General features: G+C 46.2%; 1 protein-coding gene across 5 annotated transcripts in view; it reads left to right on the top strand.

Annotated features, from left to right (window-relative positions):
* The window catches only part of Sfxn5 (sideroflexin 5), a 116,962-nt gene that overhangs the window by 28,963 nt on the left and 63,664 nt on the right, over positions 1 to 24,335 (top strand). For all 5 annotated transcript variants that reach the window (XM_060383639.1, XM_060383638.1, XM_060383637.1 and 2 more), the window contains exons 3-6: positions 2,550 to 2,627; positions 12,360 to 12,386; positions 12,888 to 12,942; positions 14,970 to 14,995. In XM_060383639.1, the coding sequence (XP_060239622.1) occupies positions 2,550 to 2,627; positions 12,360 to 12,386; positions 12,888 to 12,942; positions 14,970 to 14,995 (186 nt within the window). The remainder of the gene's footprint in view (positions 1 to 2,549; positions 2,628 to 12,359; positions 12,387 to 12,887; positions 12,943 to 14,969; positions 14,996 to 24,335) is intronic.

Below are 24,335 nucleotides of genomic sequence, written 5' to 3'. Positions count from 1 at the left end.
GGCTCTCCTGGTGTGGTGTGCTGTGGCTCTCCTGGTGTTGTCTGGCTCTCCTGGTGTTGTGTGCTGTGGCTCTCCTGGTGTTGTCTGGCTCTCCTGGTGTTGTGTGCTGTGGCTCTCCTGGTGTGCTGTGGCTCTCCTGGTGTGGTGTGCTGTGGCTCTCCTGGTGTTGTGTGTGGTGGGTGGCAATGAGTTTTTAATGTTTTCCTGTGTCTTCTGGCATCTTCATTTTCCTTCTTCTTTCTCTTCTTTTGTCCTCAAACTGAGATCCTCCTGCCTCAGTGCTGGGTTTCCAAGCAGGTGCCAGCATGCTCAGTTTCTTTGTTGTTATTTTTTAAATTTTTTGTATGTGTGTGTGAATTTGCGTGTGAATACAGTGCTCATGGAGACCAGAAGAGGGCATTAGATCCTTTGAAACTGTAATTATGGGCAGTTATGAGCCTTCTGATATGGGTTCTGGGAATCGAACTTGGGTCCTCTGCAAAAGCAGTATGTTTGCTTAACCACTGAGCCATCTCTCCAGTCCCCATTCTTTGTTTTATGAAGCAAAGCCTTTCTTTATAGCCCAAGCTGTCCTTTAGCTCACTGTGTAGTCCAGGCTGGCTTTGGACTCCTGATCCTCCTTCCTCTACCTCCTAAATGCTAGGATTGCTGGTGTGTCCACCATGGTTTGCTCTGGCTGATGTGTTCTTTAACCATCATAAATGGTTTACATATTTGGAGAAGAGGGGAGCATGCAGGTGGGGAAGAAAGCAAATTACTCACTTTGGAAATGGACAGATCCAGGGAGCGATGAGGCAGGCAAGTGTGTGCTGCTGTTGAGTGGCTGAGCTGGAGCAGTGCACTAAGGCTGACTGCTCGTGCATGTGGGTGTTTCCTGAGCTCACTGAGTGTCCTTACAGTACAGTGGCTGCTTCTAAGAGAGGGACCATCCTGAAACTGAAAGTACAGACTGAAAGTGGGAGACTTTATGGTCTAGCCTCAGATCATACCACCTTTTATCCACCACCTTCTGTGTGTTGAGACAACCACAGTGCCTGCCTGGAATCACAGGGGGCCACATGGACTTTATCTCTAAACTTTGATATGCAAACACCTGGAAGACCCTGGGAGATTTGGAAAATGGGGTGACTATCTTGAGAAGGTCCATTATGCCAGCGAGAGTCATCTGTGTCATAAGGAATAGTTTCCACGTGGTTCTCATACAGCACAGGCAGCTGTTGAACTAGCTTGCAACCAAGACTGTGCAACCTCGATCTTCTGTGCTCCTGCCTCCGCCTCTGCAGTGCCAGCAGTTCAGGTGTGCACCACCACCTCTTTCAGCTTACTTTTTAAATTGCTGTGTATTCTCCCTCCGTCTGTCCTTTCGTCCCTCCACCAGCCCCTCCTTCCCTGCCTTCCACTCTCTTTCCTTCTCGCCCTTCCTCTTTCTTTCTTTTTGGTTTCTTGTGTAGCCCAGGCTACCTTCAGACTCACTCTGTAGTAAAAGCTGGTTTGAACTTGCCACCCCTTTCCAGGGGTCAGTTTAGCCTCACTGACTTGAACTCACCATGTAGACTAGGCTAGCTACAAACTCACAGAGATCTGCTTGCCTCCTCCTGAGTGCTGGGATTTAAAAATATGTGCCATGACACCAGGCTTGTTTGCCTATTTTTGAGACAGTTTCACTGTTTATTGTCTAGTTTCACTGTTTTTGCTGGCTTGGAACAGAGTCTGTAGCCTCAACTGGGTTGGAACTCATGGTTCCTCTGCCTTTGCCTCTAATACCAGGTGTGTCTGCAGGCAGACACCACCATTCCTGGCAAGTTATTGTGTGGCATTTCATTGAGTGCATATAGTCTTCTGCACTTCTGTTAGTTATCTGTAGTTTTAGCCATGTGTGAGAGCTGTTGTAAACATCTGCATTCACATCTTTTGGTGAATGAAGGCTACCTTCTATCACATCTGTTGCTTTGAGGAGCTAAAAAACAAAACAAAACAAAAAACCAAAAACAAACACAAACAAACAAACAAACAAAAAAACACCACGCAATTCAACCCTCTTTCCCTCCCTTTCTGTCAGGTATTATAGCCATAAGCACTTGAATAGGTAAATCTGTTGGTATTTTTTTAAAAAATGTTATTTACTTATTTTGTATGAGCACCGGCGTGGAGGCCAGAGGTCAACCTCAGGTGTCGTTCCTTAGGTGCTGTTGACCTTTTTGTTTTGAGACAGGGTCTCTCCCTGGCCTGGCGCTCACCAAGCAGGCCGTGCTCTCTAACCAGCGAGCCGCAGGACTCCCAGTTTCAACCCCTCTGGCTCTGAGGTTCCAAGTATGCACTCCCTCACTTTTGTTTTGTGGTGCACACCAGCGCTTTACTCACCATCTCCTGACTTTTACTTTGGTTTCAGGATGGGCTGGCTGATCTGTTATATACCACTGCTGTCGAGCCAGGTCCCTGTTGAAGGACATTTAGACAGGACCTTTCCTAGTGTTTTTCATGTGTGTTTTGGGGTGGCCAGGCCCTGTGAACACTGATGCCACATAATGTCTCTTTTCTTTCCTCCACAGAGACGTCTCAGAGAGGCTGTGCAGCTGCTGGAGGACTACAAGCATGGCACCCTACGCCCAGGAGTTACCAACGAGCAGGTACCTCTGCTAGGGGTTGGCAGAGATAGGGAGAGGGAGCCCAGAATCTTGTTGCTAGTGTGCCAAAGTTTTTCTTTTGGTTCAGAAACTTTATTTCAAAACCTAATTCTGTGTTTTTCAAGGAAATGTTTCCACATAGTTCAAAAAGGCCCTTGTAATAAAAAAGCATTGTGTTGCCCCTCCCAGTCCTGGTCACCAGAAGAAGCTCCTTTTAGCAGAATCTCAGGTACATAAATCTGTATTCATTCATCTGAACTGACATTTTGCAGCTACTTGGTTTTGTAAGTTGTGAGTGTCAAGGATTTGGCTCTCTTATCCTCCACTTCTCTTAAGCCATATCTTCCTTCCAGTTCACCTCCCTCCTCAAATATCTGATTATGGTTTTGAGATCTGTATTTCAGCTGTTCGTGTCATTCCAATCATTAAATAATGGTTACCAACCAGTCAACTTGTTTGTACCATGACTGTTTTTTGTCTTTTTCAACTTTATGTTTTATCTGGAGTTAATCATTGCCTGTGTCTTTCACTGATATATTTTGTTCCACTTCTAACTCTTGCTGCATCTTCTACATTGAGCATTCTGGTGCCTCCTTTTACTTTGAAGACCCCATCTTCCATTGCCATTTCCCCTTTCCTACATCTGGCCAGTCTCAGCTCTCTCTTTTCTTCGTGTATCCTATAGTTTTGGTGAAATGCTTTTCCTAGCTCCCTGAAAGCGGTGCTGAGAAGAGTGTTTAAATGTTTGGAGTGTTTTTGTTATTGTTGTTTTCAAGATTGAGTCTCACTATGCAGTCTTGGCTGACTCGAGACTCACTTTGTAGACAAGGCTGGCCTCACACACTCGGAGATCCACCTTAAAGGCACGTGCCTCCACTAAACTTAATGGAAAATTGGGTGAGAGAGTCTTAGGTTGACAATCAATTTTTTTCCTCATAATTTTGAAGACCATTCCTTATTTTCTCCTGACTTTTGGAAAATCTGATGCCACTTAATTTTGGATTTTTTTTTGAAGGTAGTCTTTCTTTCTTTCTCTGAGGTTATTTATGGTCCTCATCATCCCTTCTTCCCTTTTGTCTTCTCTTAATTCTGCCTCTTCTCCCTTTCTTCATCTCCTGTTTTTTTTTTTTTTTTCTTTTGAGATGGATCTCATGTAGCCCAGGATGCCTCTCAGTCTTGCTGTATAGATAAGGATGACCCTGAACTCTTGATTTAAAATTCTCTCTATTCTCTCCATTTCAAAAGTACTTGGATTACAGGCCTTTTCTTTTCTTTTCTTTCTTTTCTTTCTTTCTTTCTTTCTTTCTTTCTTTCTTTCTTTCTTTCTTGAGACAGGGTCTCACTTTTAGCTCAGCCTCAAACTCATGGCAGTGCTCATGCTTTAGCCTCTTAAATGCTGGGATCACAGGTGTGAGTTTTCATGCCCAGCTTATTTTGAGTCTTAACATCATTATTTTGGATTTTTGGTGACTCCTTTAAATCTGAAAGTTCTTAGCAGACCTAGCAAACATGTTTACATATTGTTGTTGTTGTTTTTGAGATAGCACTTGATTCTGGAGCTGGCTAATCTTGAACTCAAGGTGATCCCCCTGCGTCAGGGTTAGAAGAGTGAGCCATCATATTCAGCTATACTGTTTCTTCGAAAATTTATCATTCTGTAACTCCTAGACCAGATATTAGATGTACTTTGTGTGTTCATGTTTCCATTGTATGTACTTGTTAGTGTGTGCAGGTGGCATGTGTGCAATCGAGTATGGAAAACAAAAGGTACCGTTCCTCAGTTGCTCACATTGATTTTTTGAGAAAGGGTGTCTTGCTGAAGCTGTGGCTCATTGATTTGGCTGCGGCAGTTGCCTGTTACTAGGCTCTGCCTCTCACATCACTGGGGTCACAAGCGCACACTGTCACATCTGGCTTTTCACAGGTGTTGGGGATCCAACTTCAGGTGTTCATGAATACACAGCAGGTACTTTCCTAAGAGAGCCATCTCCCAAGTTCTGCGTCTTAGACATCTTAACCTGACATTCAGGTGCCCCCCTTCCCTCTCCTTCTAAGTCCTGGGGACTGAATAGGAGTCTGCTGTGTGCCGGGCAGAGGCTTGCCACTGAGCTACATCCTCTTCTCCTTATCTATCCTTCCCCTTGCATTTCATCACTACAGGACAAAGAGGAATGAAGCTGGGTGGGTGTCTTTCCTCACAGGACACCCCACCCCACCCCAAAAGACACTGACATCGAAGAAAAATGACAGTGTGGGAGATCAACGGAAACAGAAACTTGCCCACACTCAGGCCAGATAGATACATTATATAGACCAGGCTGGTTCTGAACTTACAAAGCTCCTCCTACCTCTGTCCCTTGAGTGCGGACATTAAAGGTGTATGCCTCAATACCCAGCCTGGAAGGGTTTTCTAGTAAGCTATGGAGAAGGGGCTGGGCTGGGGGATGCCATCCATGAAAGGAGAGAAAGGAATGCGCAAGTTTGCAGTAGGACTGCTGCAGACAAAGATGCACACCTTAGAAGAAATGAACAGGGCGGATGTGCTAGAGGCTGGCATGGCAAAGGAACCTCAGTACCTTGGCCCAGTGCCCGTGCAGGGCCCGAGGCCAGTGATGAGACAGGAAGGCCAGGCAATCAAGCAGGTCCTGTCTGTCTTGAGCTATTTGCCCTGCAGCTCTGGGTAGGGAGACAGGCTGTAGTCTCACTCCCCAGTGGTGGCATTTCTGTCTGGCTTTGGGTCTGTATGGTGAAATGGAACCTCCAGCCCTCTGTAGCCTGAAGGAGTCCACAAATCTTCTGGTGTCCTTGTACCTGTCAGAAATAGAATGCCACTTCCTAACTCTGACCTGATACCTGCTCCGTTATACCCCATTGCTACTGAGCTGGGTCTCTTTTGACTTCTTTCAGCTCCCAGAGTTTGAGGATAGAGGCCACATTATTCTGTTTGCTCACTCAGAGGACAGCTGAGGGTTGCTGTCCTCTCACATAGCTTTGTTTACTGTCCCCAAAGCCCCTACAGGCCTCTTGAGAGTGGGGGGGGGGATGGGCCTGGAGCTTGGCATTTAGGTGTTTCCTGTGCTGCTGCATTCTGGCTGGCAGTGGTAGTGCCTGGTGGGTCTATCTGGTGACTGGGTGGCACAGTATTCTAGGTGTGAGCCTGTCACTCTGGTCCCCTGGAGCAGCACCTCCCTCTGGAGAGCCTGAAGAATTGGACTGTGTGTGGTGGCTGTCATAGTGCCTCCTTCCTGGGGCTGCAGTCATCAAAGTCACATACCCCTGGCCTTCACAGACTGGGGAATAGAGGGGACAGAGATGGCATATCAGCTCCACAGCAGTATGAAATTAAGGAGAGCCCCAGGTCCTAGCTCTGGCATGGCCCTGCTCACGTATCATGTCTGGGACATCCAAAAGGTCCTACAGAGTCTTGGACTTGGAGCAGACAATCTTGGTCTCTCACACCTGCTCTGTCTGCTTCCTGGTCCTTTGGGGCAGGTATGTGGATCAAAATCCCGTAGCTGGTCCTGATTCCCGCAGCCATCACTAATGTCATGAGCTCCTTGTGTGTGCCCTTAGTTACCTCAAGACATCCAGGGTGCTTGCTCTCCTGCTCACGGACAGCTGATAACTTCTCCATAATCTTAAATGGTGAGCCCATGACTTGCAGGTGCTCTGCAGTCTAGAGTCTCTCTTCAGCTTGCTTGGTCAGTCTCCTCCCTCAGTAGTTAGAATCTGCTTCAATAGCCCTTGGAAAACACCTTCCAGAATCTTCCAAGTTTCTGCTTTCCCAAATATGTGACTTTTTGTTTACTTTCTGAGTCTCAGGATCTTTTCTCTCTCCTGGAGAAAAGTTTAGTTTGGAGGAAACTGCTAAACCTCAAGTCTGTGTTCCAGGCTGGCTTCAAACACAGTATGTAGCTGAAGATGGCTTTGAACTCCTGATCCTCCTGCCTCCACCTCCAGAGTGCTTCGATTATAAGCATGACTGGTTTATGTGATGCTGGCATGGAACCCAGGGCATCAAGCATGCTAAGACAGCCTTCTACCAACTGAACTACCACATCATTTTGCACTGAGATATCTTTAGTGCTCAATATAAGGTAGGTGTGTAATAAACATTTGCCCACTAAATGAATTATTTTTTAATAAACTTGAAAACAAATATCCCTATCTTACAAAAGAGGTATTGGAGGCTGAGAAAGACTAAGTAAATCATCCCACATCTAGTGAGCTGATGGGGGATTTTGAATTCAAACCTGGGTTCCTCTGCAGGGAACCTGTACCTTGAGAAAAGCTTCCTGAAGGGAGAAGCCACAGCTGCTGACACCAGAGTGCTGCAGAAGCAAGCAGGACATTCATCTTCTTTCCTGGATCTGCATAATTAGGGGCTCCCTTCACCCCACATAGGCTTGAATAGGTACACGGTACCTGCGCATTACCATGGCAACACAATTAATGGTGCACTATAATGCAATGAGGCCCAACTGATCAATTAGGAAGTTTTTTGTTTGTTGAATGGAGGCGTCCTTCCCGTACAGAAGGGTCCCCTTCAGGCTCTGTTTAATTACCTTCTGGAGGTTGTTTTAAATAGGCTCTGTCTTCGCTGCCTTAGGAGGTTTAGAGAAGCAGCTTGCTAGGAGACAGAGGGGAAGTAAGTGAGCCAGACTGGGGGTGGGGCCGTTGTTCTTCCTCTGGGTGCTGGGGTGTGTCCTGCCTCCGAGCAGCATGTGGGACCCCCAGCCCACCCCTCCCTTAATCTCCACTTGGAGACTGAGGTTCAGTCTGGCTACTTCTGAAATCAGTGAATTTGTGTGTTCTAACGGCCACCCAGATGGCTTCCCCATAGTGCCCTTTGTCCCTGTTCTCCAAGGGAGCCAAACAAACAGAATTTCAGCTCTCAGATCCATGCAGGGCCATTACGAAAGCCAGTCAGTCCCACGGGGTCAGGGCTACACAGTTGCATGTTCAGCCAGAGGCGTACTGGGCTGAGTACAAAGGAGGTCAGCTCTAGATCTGGAGCTGCAGTTCAGGGTGGAGGTACTGCTGTGTGTTGCTGTGAAGACGCGGGGGGGGGGGGGTCTGGCCTGCACTCTCCAGGTGGATGGCCAGACACCATGGCTTAGCTGCTCTTCCATGCGTGGTTGTATGTGGCAGGGTGGCTCTCCGTGACCTGCTTGCACGAGTGGCTTTTCCACTGTGGGTAGTATGTGCTGCCTTTTCTAAATTCAGCCTTTAACCCTAGGGTCCAGCAGGTTACAGAGAGAAACCCAGCTAGACCTGTAAGCCCAGTGTCCTTAACCTATTCTTTTGAGTTGGGCTTGGTGTGGTAGGCTGGAAGGAAGTGAGCATGGATCCCACCTCCTTTCTCTTCTGACTGATTATTGTTGTGGTTATTTGCGAAATGGTTTCATGTAGCCTAGGATGGCCTCAAATTCACTGTGTAGCTGGGAGTGGCCTTGAACTCCTGATCCTTTTACCTCTACCTCCAGAGTTCAGGGCCATATAGGCATGCGCCACCATACCCTGCTCTGATTAATTCTTTCGTTTACTTGTGTTTGATTTGTTGATCTGGTTTCTCTCCATGCTGCCCAGCTGGCCTGAAACTTGCTGTATAGCATAGGTTGTCCTGGAATCCAGGCTCATTCTGCTTCAGCCTCTAAGTGCTGGGGTTACAGGTGTGCTTTGACTTAAAAAAAAAAAAAAGTTCAAGTCAAAAGTGTTTGGGAGGACAAGGAAAGATGGTGGCTGACAAGGCAAGATGGGCCAAAGTGCCTGAGCGTGTGTACCATCTCTTTGAGGTTGGTAGAGATACAATTCCTGCTAAGAAGGAAGAAATATTTGCTTGGCTGGCTCACCTTTCCCCTCCCTGGTGTCCTGTTAGCACCCCACGGCTGTGGTGCAGCCCCACCTAGTTCTGACACACAGGGGGGAACAGAACATATAGGGGTGGGGAGCACAGGCCCAGGAAATGCACATGTCATTTCTCCTCTGCCACCAGAGCTCAGTCACACACACCCCTGACTGGTCAGCCACCTGCCAGCTGCTGTTCTCTAACTATGGGGATTTTGTTGTATGTTTAATTCCCCACACACCAAAGGAACTTTTAGCTATTAGGACTTGGATGCTATGCACTCAATTTCATTAAACAAAACAAAGGGGGGGAGGGGACAGGTTCTCACTATTCACTATGTAGCTCTGGCTGTCCTGGAACTCACTATGAACAGTTTGGCCATGAACTCAGAGATATACCTGCCTTTACCTCCTGATTATTGTGATTAAAGGTGTATGCCACTAAGCCTGGCTCATCAAAAATTTTAAGTGCACAATATTTCTTTTTCTAGTAGTTGCCTTTATTATATTAATTAACTGATTAAACTATAGCAGTGGTTATCAACTTGTGGATCAAAGCTCCTTTGGGGATCAAGTGACCCTTTTACAGGTGTCACATATCAGATGTTTACATTATGATCCATAACAGTAACAAAATTACAGTTATGAAGTAGCAACAAAATGATTTTAAGGTTGGGGATCACCACAATATGAGGAACTGTATTAAAGAGTCACAGTGTTAGGAAGGTTGAGGACAGCTTATCTATAGCATGCTGGTCAAGTGGTCTTGCCTTTTACAGCCAGATCTGTCTATCTATCTATCTATCTATCTATCTATCTATCTATCTATCTATCTTATATGTACACATATAACGATTTTGAAAAGGCAATATGTGAACAAGATACAGAATTCTAAAATAATTCTATATAAAAAGAGCAAAGAATAGCAAAAAGAAGCTTTGGGGGGTTTGGGAGATGGCTCATTCAGTAAAGTGCTTACCATGCAAGCATAAGGAGCTGAATTCGATCCCTGCACCCCTGCAAAAGCCGTGAATCCCTGCACTGGGGATGCAGAGATAAGAGCATCCCTGGAGCTCACTGGCCAGTCAGTCTAGCTGAATCAGAAAAATGTGGTAGAGAGCAGATTGAAGACACCTGATGTCAACCTCTGGCCTCCTCCTGTTCAGACCCCTGTGTGCAGAAGCCTTAGCTTCAGATGTAGTTCAGCTGGTAGAGGGCTTTTCAGCTGTGTACCACACACTGTGTAAAGTGTGATGTTCACACAGGAGGTGGAGGCAGGAGGATCTGGATTTTAAGGTCATCCTTGGCTGTGGAGAGCTGTGTGAGAGCAGCCTGGGATACACAAGATTGTCTTGAAAAGCAGAACAGAATATGGGGCTGTGACAATGACCCAGTACACACCCCTCTTGCAGAGGACCTGAGTTTGATTCTCAGCACCCACAGTAGGAAGCTCACAACTGCAGTGAGAATTTTGTAATTTTGGTTTCTTTAAAAACACAGATTGTTATGTGTTTGTGTTTTTGTTTTAATCTCAAGTGTGGCATATGGGGCTGCTTCAGATTGTCCACAGCAGCTGACTCTGATTTGCCTCATGCTCTCAAAGGGGTGTGATTTTGCCAGCTACAGAGAGTTTCTGCAAGTGCATGGAAGTCTTGAGAGGGTGTATAAGTGCTGTCGTCCCGGGGCAGGCTGTGGCAGCAGCTGCTGCTCCTCCTGCTGCTGGCTGCTGTTCTTGCAGTTGGTTGCTGTTTGTCCATATGCAAAGAGATGAGTAGAAGAAATTGAATATCCTGATGGTGAATATCAAACTTGCCCCAAGGAACTTGATGCCCCTAATCAGCAGGAAGTAGTTCAACGATATCTATGCCCACATTTCACCTTTAAGAAGGGTGGTAGAAAAAGGAACCCACAAAGTAGCCACGAGTCTAGCTATACACAGTGCCTTAGAACTCCAGTGCCAAGGGATCTGGTGCCGCCTTCTGGCCTCTGTAGAGACTTGCACGTATGTACCCCACATGTACATATCATATACAAATAAAGAAAACATTTTTAAAGATTTATTTATTTATAATTTATACACTATCATGCCTACAGCACCAGAAGAAGGCACCAGACCTCATTATAGATGGTTGTGAGCCACCATGTGGCTGCAGGGAATTGAACTGAGGACCTTTGGAGGAACAGTCAATGCTCTTAATCTCTGAGACATCTCTCCAGCCCAAATAAAGTATTTTTTTTAAAGGAATGTTGAAAGGAAAGAAAAGAGAAGTGAGGGAAGACAGGCAGGCAGGCTAGCTTCCCATCCAGGAAGTGGTAGAGCTCCAGTTTGTCCTTCCCTTTTCCTTGTGGCACTGTGTGTAGATCTCTGAAGAGGCTGCGCGGTTCTAAAGTTCTCTTTAGTTCCCAAGTTGTCTCATTCTGTCTGAATTCTATCTATATCTATGCATGCGTAGCCAGGCTCACTGAGAAAGGATATTTTTCATTTAGGTATTTCAAACATCAATTTGTTTCGTGTTTTGAAATTGGGTCTCAAGTATCCCAAGCTGGTCTTAAACTCCTGATCCTCCTGAGTTGCTGGGATCACCAGCACCCAGCTCAAATATCTTTTCACAGGCCACTATTTTATCCAGTGTTGATGTTCATTTGTCATGTTTTCTTGATTCAAAAGACATGCATTAACCAGGGGTGGTAGTACACTCCTTTAATCCCAGCTGAGGCCCAGGACAGCCAGGACTACACAGAGAAACCCTGTCTCAAACAAAACAAAATAACAACAACAACAAAAGCATGTGTTATCATAGTACCACCTGTGACCCCAGCCCTTAGGAAGGAGACAGGAGTTCAAGGTCACCCTGAGCTACAGAAAACCCTGTCTCAAAATTCCCTTGGTTAAAAAACATGACGCGTGCCAGGTATAATGACATATACATATAAAAATGCCATAATGAATATGTGCCAATTGAAACATTGAATTTAGCAAAAAGAAAGGAAAAAAATACCCCAAAAGAAGTAGACTAGGATCTATGGTTGCCTAGCATACTCAAAGCCCTGGATTTCATCCCTAGGACTCCATGAGCTGAGCATGGTCGAACACCTCAATCTGATACTCTGGAGGTGCAGGCTCTGGGAGGATCAAGAGTTCAGGCTCATCTTCAGCTATATATTGAGTTTGAGGATAGGCTGGGCTACAGAATATCCTGTCTCAAAAATAATTAATTGAGGGCTGGAGAGGTGGTTCAGTGGTTAGAACACTGGCTGCCCACCTGAAGACTTGAGTTCGGTCCCACATCCCACAGGGAGCAGCTCACAAAACTGCCTGCAACTCCAGCTCCATGGGATCTGACACCTCTTCTGACTTCCACAAGCATGCACACATGTGGTATATACTCACACAGATAACATGCTTAGTCAAGGTTTCATTTCTGTGAAGAGACACCATGACCATGGCAACTCTTATAAAGAAAAGCATTCACTTGGTGCTGCCTTATAGTTCAGACGTTTAGTCCATTATCATCATGAAAAAAAGCATGGTGGGAAGGAGGCAGACATGGTGCTGGAGAGGTAGCTAAGAGATCTACATCGGATCCACACCCAGCAGAAGGAGACTGTGTTTCACACTGGGTGTAGCTTGAGCCTAGGAAACCTCAAAGCCTGCCCCAACTGTGACACACTTCCTCTAACAAGGCCACACCTCCTAATAGTGCCACTCCCTATGGGCTAAGCATTCAAACACATGAATCTACAGGGGCCATTCCTATTCAAACCACCACAGATTCTTATACAGTCATAAATAAAAATAAATCTTAAAAAAAAATGGAAAGAAAACATGGGTCGTGTTGCTTAAACTACCACGAGTGTTTAATTCTTATTTTTTTCTCTCTCTTCCAGCTCTGGAGTGCACAGAAAATCAAACAGGTAATACAGTTCTGGGTTCTTTTTTTCTCCTTCTCTGTGCTTTACTGGGCACCTTCTTTACCTGTTCCAGGGGTCTAGCAGAAACCCTCACCCCATGGCTACTGGGTACCTAGCCTCTCCCCACTCCTTCCTTCCTCCTAGCACCCCAGGGCCTGAGCATCTGAATGTTGGGGTTCTTGCCTGACTGTCCTCACCCCTGAGAACTCTAAAATTTCTAAGAAAAGACTGGGTTATGTCCACCAGGTCTGATTCTGTGTCTGTTGTGTGACAGGCAAGGAGACTTCAAGGTGGGCACAGTCTTGGCTGCCATGGCTTGGAAGCCAGGTTAGGAGGACACTGACCATGGCTTATATATGAGTTTTCCTTTATGAGAAGTGGTGAAACCAACTGTCCAGAGGCAGCAGAGGTTCATGAGTGGGCGGATCTTCTTGGGGAAGCTATCCTTGTCTTCATCCTTCACACCTCTGCTTCTGCTTCTGCTTCTCCTCTCCCTACCACTAGGCTATCCTACACCCGGACACCAACGAGAAGATCTTCATGCCTTTCAGAATGTCAGGTGAGCTCCTGAGACCCTCCTGGCTCTGCCCAGCTTGTGGTGCTGGCTGTGTCTGAGCTAGGAGTGGCCACATCTCAGATATTATATGAACTTTCCTGGGAAGATGTGAAAAAACATGTGCTCACCCTAGAAAGTGTGCTAATGGCATCCCAAAGAAACAGTCCACTCAAATCTCTTGATGAACCACCAAGTTTACTAGGTCACCTAAAGGAGCATTATTGGCTCTCAGGCAAGAGTATTACCAAAAAGCACATCACGATGTAGGTGTCAAGTCATGACAGATGCCTCCCTGGCACTCCCTGTCCACCTGGAACAGAGCACCACCTGAAGAGTCACCTGAAGCCTACTGCTTCTGTAGCCTCAGAGAGGGCCTTGGGCATCTTGTAACTTTGTGAGCACCCTGATTGTTTCAAGCACCTCCATCTTATGCTCCCCATTTCCTCCAGAAGTGACTCTCTCAATTTGGGGACAATTGTTACAGCACAGCACCAGAGAAAGGCAAAGCCTGTCACACATGCAGCCACACTCTTGCCTGCATGTTTACGTTAGCTCAACCATGTTCGACACAGCACACACCTGTCTCCCTTTTCCACCTTGTGACTTGGGTGGAGCTATGGCCTCTGCAGTGGATCTTGGCCTCTGCAGTGGATCTTGGCCTCTAACCGGTCACAAAATCCTCCCTAATAGCAGTCTCACGCCACTTGCTGTGGGCAAGCTGTGGTTCCTACAAGTCCCATTTGACCCTTGCAATGCATTTTTTCTCAACATCTGCTTCCTGTCCTAGGCCATAGCATTTAGCCAGATTCACTGTCCTCTGACCTTGTTAACATCCCTTCTGGGCAGACTTGTGCAGTATGTGTTCACAACCTTTGTTTAGACAAGGCAGAGATCTGTTCTGTGGAGCCCACAAGGGCTGTGAGTTTCTGTACCCAGGAAATCCCTGTCTGGCAGCCGCTAAGGGCGAGTTTGTGTGTTTCACACTTGGGGTGCAAGTAAAGGAAGGGTGAGATAGGGGCTGTGTGATGCCATTCTGTGAACTGTCACACTGGCTGCAGCGGCCCAGCCTTTGCTGTAAAGGCCTTAGGCAACAGAGGCGCTGGACATATAAGTCCTAGAGTTGGAGCTGTTAGCTGTCCCTCTCCTGGCACAGTAGGCTCGTACCCCAGCTTGTCTTCTTTGGTAATTCTGGACCTTTCTGAAGCAGGCATTTCTTCCAGCCCCCTTATTCCAACCCCCAAACTTGGCCCTGTCCCCAGAGGGAGGCACAGAAGAGCTGTGGAGCCAGCACATAGAGCTGTGTTTGCTCAGAATGTGAACCTCGGTTCTCCATGAAACTCATAAGTATGGACCCTGGTGCCTGCCCATCAGCTGACTGCTTAGCATAAGCCAGAGGCTGTGCTATAATAACAGAGGAGCAGGAGGCTGCCCACTGACAGCAGTGCAAAAGCCTTGCACATAGGCCAGGACCTATGTTGGCTGAAACTCACCCAATGCTCTACTGCTCTTGGAGGCTGGCCAGCCAGAACATTAGAGCTTTTAAATGATCTGGCATCTAACATATGCTCATTTCAGGTGGACAGGGAATTCCTGTCCCATGAATGGCTGTGAGGTGAAAGAAGAAGAAGAAGAAGAAGGGGGGAAAAAGACTAAAGGAAGAAGGAAGACACTCAGGGCTTCTTGGGAGTTAAAACCATAGAGATGGGGGTGGGAGGTAGGTATTGTATCTCAGAGAGGAAACGGTTCAGAGGACCACTGGTGACGAGCAGCAGGCTGCTCTGCCTGCGGGCCAGCCTCTGGATTCTGGAGGGTGCTGGAGTTGGGGAACAGAGAAAGGGGTGAGTCAGAGAAGATAGTGAGCCCTCTGCTTTGGGGAGAGCTGAATCAAGGGAAGGCTTAGTGTCTCTCTGTGATTGTCCTGGGCTTCTTCACCAAAGCCATGGGGCAGAGCAAGCACCAAAGGCTTCTGGGTACCTCATGGGATTCAGAAGGTTCATAGGACCTGACTCCTTTTCTTTCCCTATCCACAGGTTACATTCCTTTCGGGACACCAATTGTAAGTCTTGCTTGCAAAGGGTTTTCTTTTCCAAAATGAAACTTTAAATGTCTAACAATATCATTGTTCATAAATAGTTGGCAGAAGATCCAGTTTACTGTCCTAGCGGGGGGACTGCTGGGAGAAAGGGTGCGTGCCTGCCTCCTTTCCCTTGCTGCCATACAGCACTCCACCAAAGGAGTCTGACTTAGACCACCCAAGGTGGGAAAGCTCCTTGGACCCTCCTATTGGAGGCTGCGGCTTTCTGAAGGAACCAGGAAGACAAGGGCACCTTGTGGAAATTGAAGTTGCAAATTAATTCAGAAAGGGTTTCGGGTGTTCTTTTTGTTTGGTTTTGGAGTCGGGTTTAGCCCTGCTCATGATTTCTTTCCTGTGTTAAGTATTCTGTGTTATGAATATGGATTAAGTCTGAAAAACAGTGTTGAATGAGAAAATAGTAGCACAGTAGTAATACTCGCTGATGTCATTTATATCATGTTTAAAAATGTGCAAAGTGATAGTATATATGGTGTATGGCTGTATGTCCTTATCTGTGAAAACAGCCTTGGGAGGGACAAGTAGGACTCACTCACCGTACCTTTCACTTCGGGGGGAGGGGATGGAGTCCAGCAAGAAAGCGGTGCCATCATTCCTGTTGGTTCATACAAAAAAGGAACATTTCCACTGTCCTTTGAGGAAGTGGAAAGCACGACCAGCAGAGTGTGCCCTCTCTTGTTACCCTCCAGACTTCTGCGCATGTGTAAAAGACTTCATTGTAAACATGTGCACTTTTAAGCTTTTAGTTTTTACAATGTATTCACTTCATATCCCAATTGTAGCCCCATCCCTCCTCTCCTCCAGTCCCACCCTTCTTCTCCCCACCCCCTTTCCCTAGTCCACTGAAAGGGGGAATGGAACTAGAAAAGATCATCCTGAGCGAGGTAACCCAGTAGCAGAAAGACAAGCAAGGTCTTATAAGTGGGTGTTAGCCATATAATATAGGATAACCATGCTAAAATGTGCAGGCCTAAAGAAGCTAAAAAACAAGGAGTGCCCTAGGGAGGACACTTAATTCTCAATCAGAAGGGCAAATAGGATAGACACCAGAAGTGGTGGAACAGAGGGAACAGGACAGGAAATGATCATAGATGTCCTCTGAAAGCCTCCACCCAGCAGGGAATCGAAGCAGATGCGAAGACTCACAGCAAACTTTGGGCAGAGTGCAGGAAGTCTTAGGGAAGAAGGGGCAGTGTGGGGGAGGAGATAGCACTTTTAATTTTGAAATTTGTGGTTTTGTTTTTTTGTTGTTTGTTTTTGGTTTTTTGAGACAAGGTTTTCCTGTGCAGCTTTTATTCCTACCCCAATATTTCATTTTTTAAAAATTCAATGTTTCCCCCTAATGCTCCTGATCAAACTTAAGGCCTTGTGCATGCTAAAGAAGTTTGTTAGTGTTAAGCCTTAGTCCTTGGGGGACTTGGGGGTTTTGCTTTGTTTTGGTGTTTTGAGATACTTTATGTACCTGGAACTCTTGACCCTCCACCTCAGCCTCCTGAGGGCCTAAATTACAAGTGTGTACCATTACTGATATGTTGTTGAGGTTAACTTTGAACTTGTGGTTCTCCTGCCTCCATCTCCTGGGTCCTGGGATTGCAAGTGTGCACCACTGTATTCACCTTACCTGACTCTGTGGACGGAATGCAGGGCTCCTGCAGCCAGCACTCTTCCACCCAGGCTCTATCCCCACCCCACCCTACCCCACTCTTTTTTTTTATTGCTGTTGTTTTGTTTGTTTGTTTTGAGACCGGGTTTCTCTGTGTAGCCTTGGCTGTCCTGGAACGCTTTGTAGACCAGGCTGGCCTTGAACTCGTAGAAATCTATCTGCTTCTGCATGTGGCACCACCACTCAGCTTTATCCGTACCCTTTTAAAGCCTGGCTTTCAATTTTTTCTGGCTTGTTAATTATACTTTGTTATTTTTTTTCCATTTTTATTCCTGGTTTATATTAGAGTGATTCTTTCCACTGGTTCTCAGTTGATCCTTTGCTCCTCCTAATTCTGGTGATGAGCACTCACTCACATTATTTTATTTTATTTTAGTTGCATTCTATATATAAGCATTATAAATATCAAGAATCAGATAGCAAATATGTGCCCACCAACCCAGGAAGGGGTTGGCATATCATTTGCCTTGGTCTTTTTTCTTTTTCAAGTTGAATAATTATTATTACAAGTGCTCAGAGGCTCTTCAGCAGAGATTCCCAGGAAATGTGTCTAAGATTGTATTCTCCTAACAATTGTTTCATAAAGGACTCTCAGTAAGGTTGGGGACACAAAGGTGGAAAAGACAAACTCGTCCTTGAGGACTTTTGTCTGATGGGTTCTGCTAAGGATTCTGTGAACAGAGAGAGACCGAGAACTCCATTTACATTTTAGGGCACTGTTTTTTGTTGAGATGGGTTCGACTATATATAACCCAGGCTGGCCTCAAACTGCTCATCTTCCTGTGTCAGTCTCCTGAGGGCTGAGATTATGGCCCTGTGCCACAGAATCTGGCTCTTCCTCTAGCCTCTGCCTCTATACACCTGCCAGTTTTTTTTTTTTAATGATTTGGACTCTAAACAACAGCTGTCTCAGATGTATGACTATCAGGCTTTGCCTTTGGCTCCAATGCTCTTTTGAGTAGCATTTGGAGCTCGTGGGCCATCCTCTGTCTGCATCACTGCCTTGCAGGCAATGTCTTCTTATTTCAGGCATGAACAATGTTTGGCTTAAATGTGTTTTCTTTTGTAAGTAAATTTTTTCCATTTCTTTGGGAATCATTTGATATATTTTTCTCTTATCTTTGGAGTTCAAAAATATCTCTAGGATTAAAGGAAAAAAAGATGTATATTTTATACAAGTAATATATGAATATGTTCTTTGGGATTCAAAAATACCACCACGAGTTTTTTTTTTTATATATATATAAAGAATATTTTAATGCTGGGCATGGTAGCACATGCCTGTAATCCCAGCATTTTGGCTATGGGGACAGGAGGAGCAGGAGTTTAGGGCCAGCTTCAGCCACACAGAGTTCAAAGCCCTAAGATACATAAGACTTGACTAAGAATTATTAAAATCTAAAAATAAAATAAAATTGATATAAACAATATGTGACTGTCTTCTTAGTTTTGAATTTAAATAATAGAAGCAGAGGCCCTTATGACATACTTCATCTCCCACTCTTTCCCAGAAGTCACCTCTGTTAGAAGTTTGGCTTAAGCTTCAGGTTTTAGTCTTTTGTGTACATACAAGGTATTATGTGAAATTATTCTTTTGAAGCAAGTTTCCCTGGCTTGTGCTTAGAGTTGGAGTTCCACTGCAGGCTGAGGCAGGGGGGTTGCTTGAGCCCTGCAGTTTGAGACCAGTTGGGTCAACACAGTGAGATCACTTCTCAAAAGGAAAATAAAGCAGGAGGAGGAAAGAAAGAAAGAAAAGTTTCAGTTGGTGGAATGCCCATCATAGTAGCCCAGGTTGGCCAGGTAGCTGAGTATGGATGACCTTGAATTTTTGATCTTCCTGCCTTCAACTCCAGAGCTCTGGAATCATAGGCATGCAATGCCACTTCTAGGCTAGAATCCACGGTTTTGTGTGTGCTGGTCACATAATCTACCAATGTATGGTAGCAGGCTACATTTCTGGCCTGCTATTCTTTTTTTTTTTTTTTTTTTCTCAAGACAGGGTTTCTCTGTGTAGCCATGGATGTCTTGAAACTCTCTCTCTCTCTCTCTCTCTCTCTGTAGACCAGGCTCACAGAGATCCATCTGCCTCTGCCTTCCGAGTACTGGGATTAAAGGTATGTGCCACCACTGCCTGGCCTGGCCTGCTATTCTTTAAACAAGGATTTTTATTACTTTTTTGGGGGGCATATGTGTACACATGCCATGGTACATGGATGGAGTAAACCCACCAGGTGGATTCCAAAGCTTGAACTCAGGTCGTGGGTCTTGGTGGCAAGCACTGAACTCTCTCTAAGGCCTCAACCTGCATTTTTTAACTTTTTGTCTTGATTTCTTACTCTTTCCTAATGAAAATGTTTAAGGCTGGGATATCACATATTTTCATGTGTATAGATACATAATGTAACTCTATGCTATTGTTTTCCAAATAAGTTTGAAATTATGATTTTGAATCCTCCTTAATTGAGATTTTTAAAAAAATATATTTAAAAAAATTGTGTTTGTGTGTGTGCTTGTGTGTGCACACATGTACATGTGTCCAGGTGGCCAGGTGGCCTGGTGTCCAGAGGCCAGAGAGGCCAAAGTTCTCTGTAGCTAGAGTTACAGGTGATTGTTAGCCACCTAATAAGGGGCTGGGAACTGAATTTGGGTCCTCTGCAAGAGAAATGTGTGCTCCTAGTCATGAGCCACATTAATTATGTGTTCTTGTGTATGAGTTTGAACATGTGTATGTAGGTGCCTGCAGATGCCAGAAGAGGGCATGGGATCCCTGGAGCTGGAGCTATAGCAGTGCTGGGAACTGAACTTAGGCCATTTAAGAGCAGCCCCCACTCTTAACTGCTTAGCCTTCTCCAGCCCCTAAGTTGAGATTAAGCGATTCCTTTTTTTAAAATTGTTAATTTGTTGTTGTTGTTATTACAGCGTAATCTTATTTTCAAAGAACATGACCTCTGTAAATCTATTGTTTTGATTTATAGTGATTTTCTTTGTAGCATAACTGTTATCAGTTATATGTGGGATCATCTACATATTGTTGAAAATTCAGAGCAACAATGGCCTAAACAACAGGAGTTCTCTCATTTTTTTTTCGGTTTTCATCAAGCTTTCTCAGTGCTGGTTTCTACTGTACTGTCACCTCTCAGCCCACATGATGGCTGCTGGAATCCAGTCAAACGCACATTTCAAGGAGGATAAAGAAGAAAAGAGTGAAATATCTCACAACTGAGTCATCTGTTTTTGAGGAGTCTTCTTGGGAGCCCCATACAACAGTGGCATTTCATGGGGAATTTAGCTTTTATACAGTTGATTCTCAATCTTACAGAGATTTTTATGAATGAGAAAGAAGGGCAGAGTAGTTAATAGGTAGGCATATAAGCCCCTGGTCTGAGCGAGTCTATCCTGGTCATTTTTGTGTCTGAATGTGTGTTTGTGCATGGGTGTGTATGCGTAGGTCAGAAGGCAACCTCAGGTGTTGTTCCTTTTCCGTCTTCATTTTGACACAGGATCCCTCACTGGCCTGGAACTCACCAAGCAGGTTAGGCTGGCCAATGAGCCCCAAGGAACCCACCCTATTCCCACCTCGCCTGTGCTGAGATAAACCTTGTGTCACCACACCTCATACCCCACTTCTTTTTAAAGTGGCTTCTGGTGGGATTGAACCCAGGTCGCCATGCTTCCAAGGCAAGCACTTCACTGACTGAGCCATCTCTTCAGCTCTGACATAATACTTTTATAAACATTTACATCGATATGCCCTTTAGCAACATTATCAAACCAGAGACCGGGGCATCTGAGCTGGCCACTCACAGGTGGATATGGGCTTATGACCATGACTAAGAGACGGGGTGGGCTTTAGCCATCCATGGCTGTCCTCAGCCAGGACAGATCAGCAAAGCTAAGAGCTGGAGCTGTTTTATTGTTGTGGTGGTGTATTTGTTTTGAAGCAGAGTCTCACCGGTTAGTGGTACCGAAGTGGTTCCCTCACACCTGAGGTAAACCATCGTTGCCGGGAAGTGCAGCCTTGTTGGTGTCTGGCCTCCTTTGCTGTGGGGCTGTGCACTGTGAAAGCGGATGTGCAGTGTGGACTGGTCCTCAGTCTGTGTACAAGAGCCTGAGTTAGCACACAGGTTGAGACAGTGCACCTCAGAGCAGTGGCGTGACCTCTCCACTGAGGCAGAACAGGGAGCATGGCCTGGGACATGATGTCCCAGTGGACAGCCCAGCAGCTGACCTGCTTCTGAGTCCCAGAAAGCCATGTCCCAAGATCCAGCTTAGTGAGTCAGGGGTGAGTCTCTAGTTGAGCCCGTGGATATGGAGAACCCATGGCCTTCCATCTCTGTGTTTGCACAGGGGTGAGCCAATGGCCACTCTCAGGTCCCACTCTTGACTCCCACCACCACCAGATCAAAACTTTAAATGGAAGGAACATGTCTGCTTCTCCAGTACCTGAAGCCTAGTCCCCTCAGCCACATTAGCCCCTCTGATATACTGCTCTTGCCTGACAGCCCTGAACACTCCTTCCTTACTGGTCCCAAAGGGGCTGGAAGGTTCCGGTCCACACCTTCATGAAGCCCCTGGTCTGAGCGAGTAAGAAATATACGCACATAGAAGCCACTGAAAACGCTTACCGAAATAGAAATGAGGGTGCCAGCGAATGTGCTAGGAACTGGGCCCCGGAGTGATGAAGGGAAGGGGTGAGGAAGGCTGGCAGGTGCCTCAGCAGAGAAGCTTCTAGATGTCACATCCAAGCAGCCTCCTGCCTCCGTGAGCATCCCTGCTCGATCTCATGCCCTCCTGCTCACCCCGAAAGTAACCTCATTCCCTACCCCAGAGCTCCGAAGGGACGAGCTGGTTCTCTCACAGGCGCTGGTGCCAGTTTAGTCAGCAGATTTCACAGATCCACTGGCACCCGTGTCGGGGCTTATTTTAAGCTTAACATTTAAAGATGGGAACTTTCCCCCACTTTAGTGTGTGGCAAAAAGATCCCAATTTATTCAGAAGCACGGATGCTAAGCTAGTGTGCCCAGGCCATTTCTGCGGCTGCTGTGGCCCAGTATCCATCCTTTCAGGGTTCTCCAAGAAGCCCCTACCATGGGGATGCATCCTACAGTTAATATCTCTTTTCCCAGCTTCCCATTGTAGTACTTAGGAACACTGTCCTTCCCACGAACCTGTAGTGGAAGTGCCCTTTGCTATTGGGTCTGTTTAACTTTCTGCCTGTGTTCTGCATGCCTCATATGCCAGAGCTCAGTCCCTCATGGGCCTAAGGCTCCCTTCTCAGCTCTGCATTCCCATCCAGTCAGGAGGTTTCAGATCCCAGAAGGATGAAGGATGCAGATCTTCATTAATAAGGCATTAGTGGGTGGGCCTGATGCCTAATTAATTAGTCAATTTATTTGCTTATCTTCGAGATAAGTCTCTGAAGTAACTAAGGTTGTCCTCAATTCAATAAGTAACCGTGGGTCCTTGAATGCCTGATTCTCCTGCTTCACCTCCCAGTGCTAGGATTCCAGGTGTGTGTACCACACCTGGCCTATGCAGTGCTGGGCATGGAACCCCAAGCTCTGTGCATGTTGGACAAATACTATAGCAAGTAAGCTCCCTTTCTGGCCACAGATTCTAGCTTTCTTGGGACATGAATAGGCTGGGGTTACACAATCTGAGCTGTCCCTTACTGCTCCAGATGCTTCCATGAGTATAGAATCCCAGGACTCAGAAGATACTCCTGAAGTCACCCAATGTCCACTGTATGGGAGAGGCAAAGGGTTCACTTTCTGTCAGGGTTTGTTCATGTCCCTGGGCTTTCCTGGCATCCTGAATCCTCCTTAAGCCAAACTGCTTTCTTCTATATCCTAATCCTAATCCCAGCTCTCCCACCCTACCCCGTCCCTGGGCCCATTCACTTCCAGTGGCCCCATCCATACCATGCAAGAGGTGTCAGTCCAGTTAAAGCTGGGCCTCACCAACCAGGGTTAGACAGGCTTGACAAAAGCCATTTCTTGAGATTAAATCCGTAATTCTCAACCTGTGGGTTGTTTGGAGGTTTAAACGACCCTTTCATAGGGGTCACCCAAGACCATCAGAAAACAGATATTTACATCACGATTCATAACAGTAGCAAACTTACAGTTATGGAGCAACAGTGAAAATAATTTTCTGGTTGGGGGTCACCACAACATGAGGAAGTGGATTAAAGAGTCACAGCATGAGAAAGTTTGGGAACCACCCTGTTATAACAAAGTGTTACATTTCAGATCATTAGCCATATAGATCAGAAGATGGAGGCAAAACACGATAAAAAAATTAGCAAAGTTTTAGGTACACCAGCTGTGGCAGGTCTGTGAGAAACAGCTGTTGCGGTATAGTAGAGCAGGGAAAGAAGGGAAGATGTCAAAAGACAGGTACTCCACTAATGAGGGCTGTGAATATCTCCTGGCTTCTCACCCCCAAAGCTGAGGGCAGTTTTGGGGAAACAGACTGTGTAAAGGAGGTAAATGTAAGGAGGAGGGAGGGGGTGGGAGCCTGCAGAGGAGAGTGGAGACCCAGGTGATGGCAAGGGGTGCTGAGCTAAGCAACAGCTGAGCAGAGGGTAAAGGGACACTTTTCCTATCTTTTTCTTGTCAGTTGGGACAATTTGGTGGTACTCTGTGGTGAGGCTCAACAAATGCTTCACCTCCCAATAGTTAGATCTTTGTGTGTGTGTGTGTGTGTGTGTGTGTGTGTGTGTGTACACATGCACTTGCTGGTGTACAGACATGGTTTGGAGGCCAGAGATTGACCTCAGGTGTCTTCCTTGGCTGCTTTCCACCTTACTCCTTGAGACAGCATCTTTCCCTGAACCCAGAGCTAACCAGTTGTCTAGACTGGCTGACCAGCACACCCCCAGACTCCTCCTGTCTTCACCTCCTCAGCGATGGGCTTACAAGTACAGGCTGCCACGGCCAACTTTTATGTGGGTGCTGGGGATCAAACTCAGGTCCTCATGCTTGCACAGTGAGCCATCTACCCAGTGGCCCTGCTCTAGAAGTGTTTGTTTCAGTTTATGTGCCCACTGAGGTCAGAAGAGGGCATCAGAGCCCTTATAACTAGAGTTACAGACAGTTGTGAGCCACCATGAGGTGCTGGGAACAGCATGCAGGTCTTCTTTAAGAACAAGTGCACCTAACCACTGAGCCATCTCTCTAGCACGCCCCCATATGTGCGTTGTGTGTGCGTGTGTGTGTATATGTATATATGTATGTATATGTGTATATGAATATATGTAGGTGTGCACATATGTATGTGTGTGTATTTTGAGACAGTCTCACGTAGGTTAAGACGGCCTTGAACTCGTTATGAGCTCTGTACCTTCCTGCTGTCACCCGAGAGTGATGTGGGAATGGCAAGGCTTGGGGCTGCTCAGGTCCCTCCAAGGCTGGTTATTGGTGCCCTGCTTGTTCCCTGCCCACCTCCACCCCCAACTTCAGCTGCTCAGGTGATACTCCTGGCCGGAAGACTGGGATGTTTGAGGTGCTGTTTTCCCAGTTTAAGACTTGTTTGGGCTCAAGAAGATGGCTCAGTGGCTAGCAGCCAGAAGTGGCTGTTCTTCCAGGGGCTGTGAGGTCAGTTCCTAGAGCCCACATTGGGCAGCTCACAGCCACCTTT

Source organism: Meriones unguiculatus, chromosome 5 (assembly GCF_030254825.1).
Source record: "Meriones unguiculatus strain TT.TT164.6M chromosome 5, Bangor_MerUng_6.1, whole genome shotgun sequence".
NCBI classification, from domain to species: domain Eukaryota; kingdom Metazoa; phylum Chordata; class Mammalia; order Rodentia; family Muridae; genus Meriones; species Meriones unguiculatus.
Note: the sequence above shows the minus strand (reverse complement) of the source record. Positions and strands in the feature narration are given on the sequence as shown.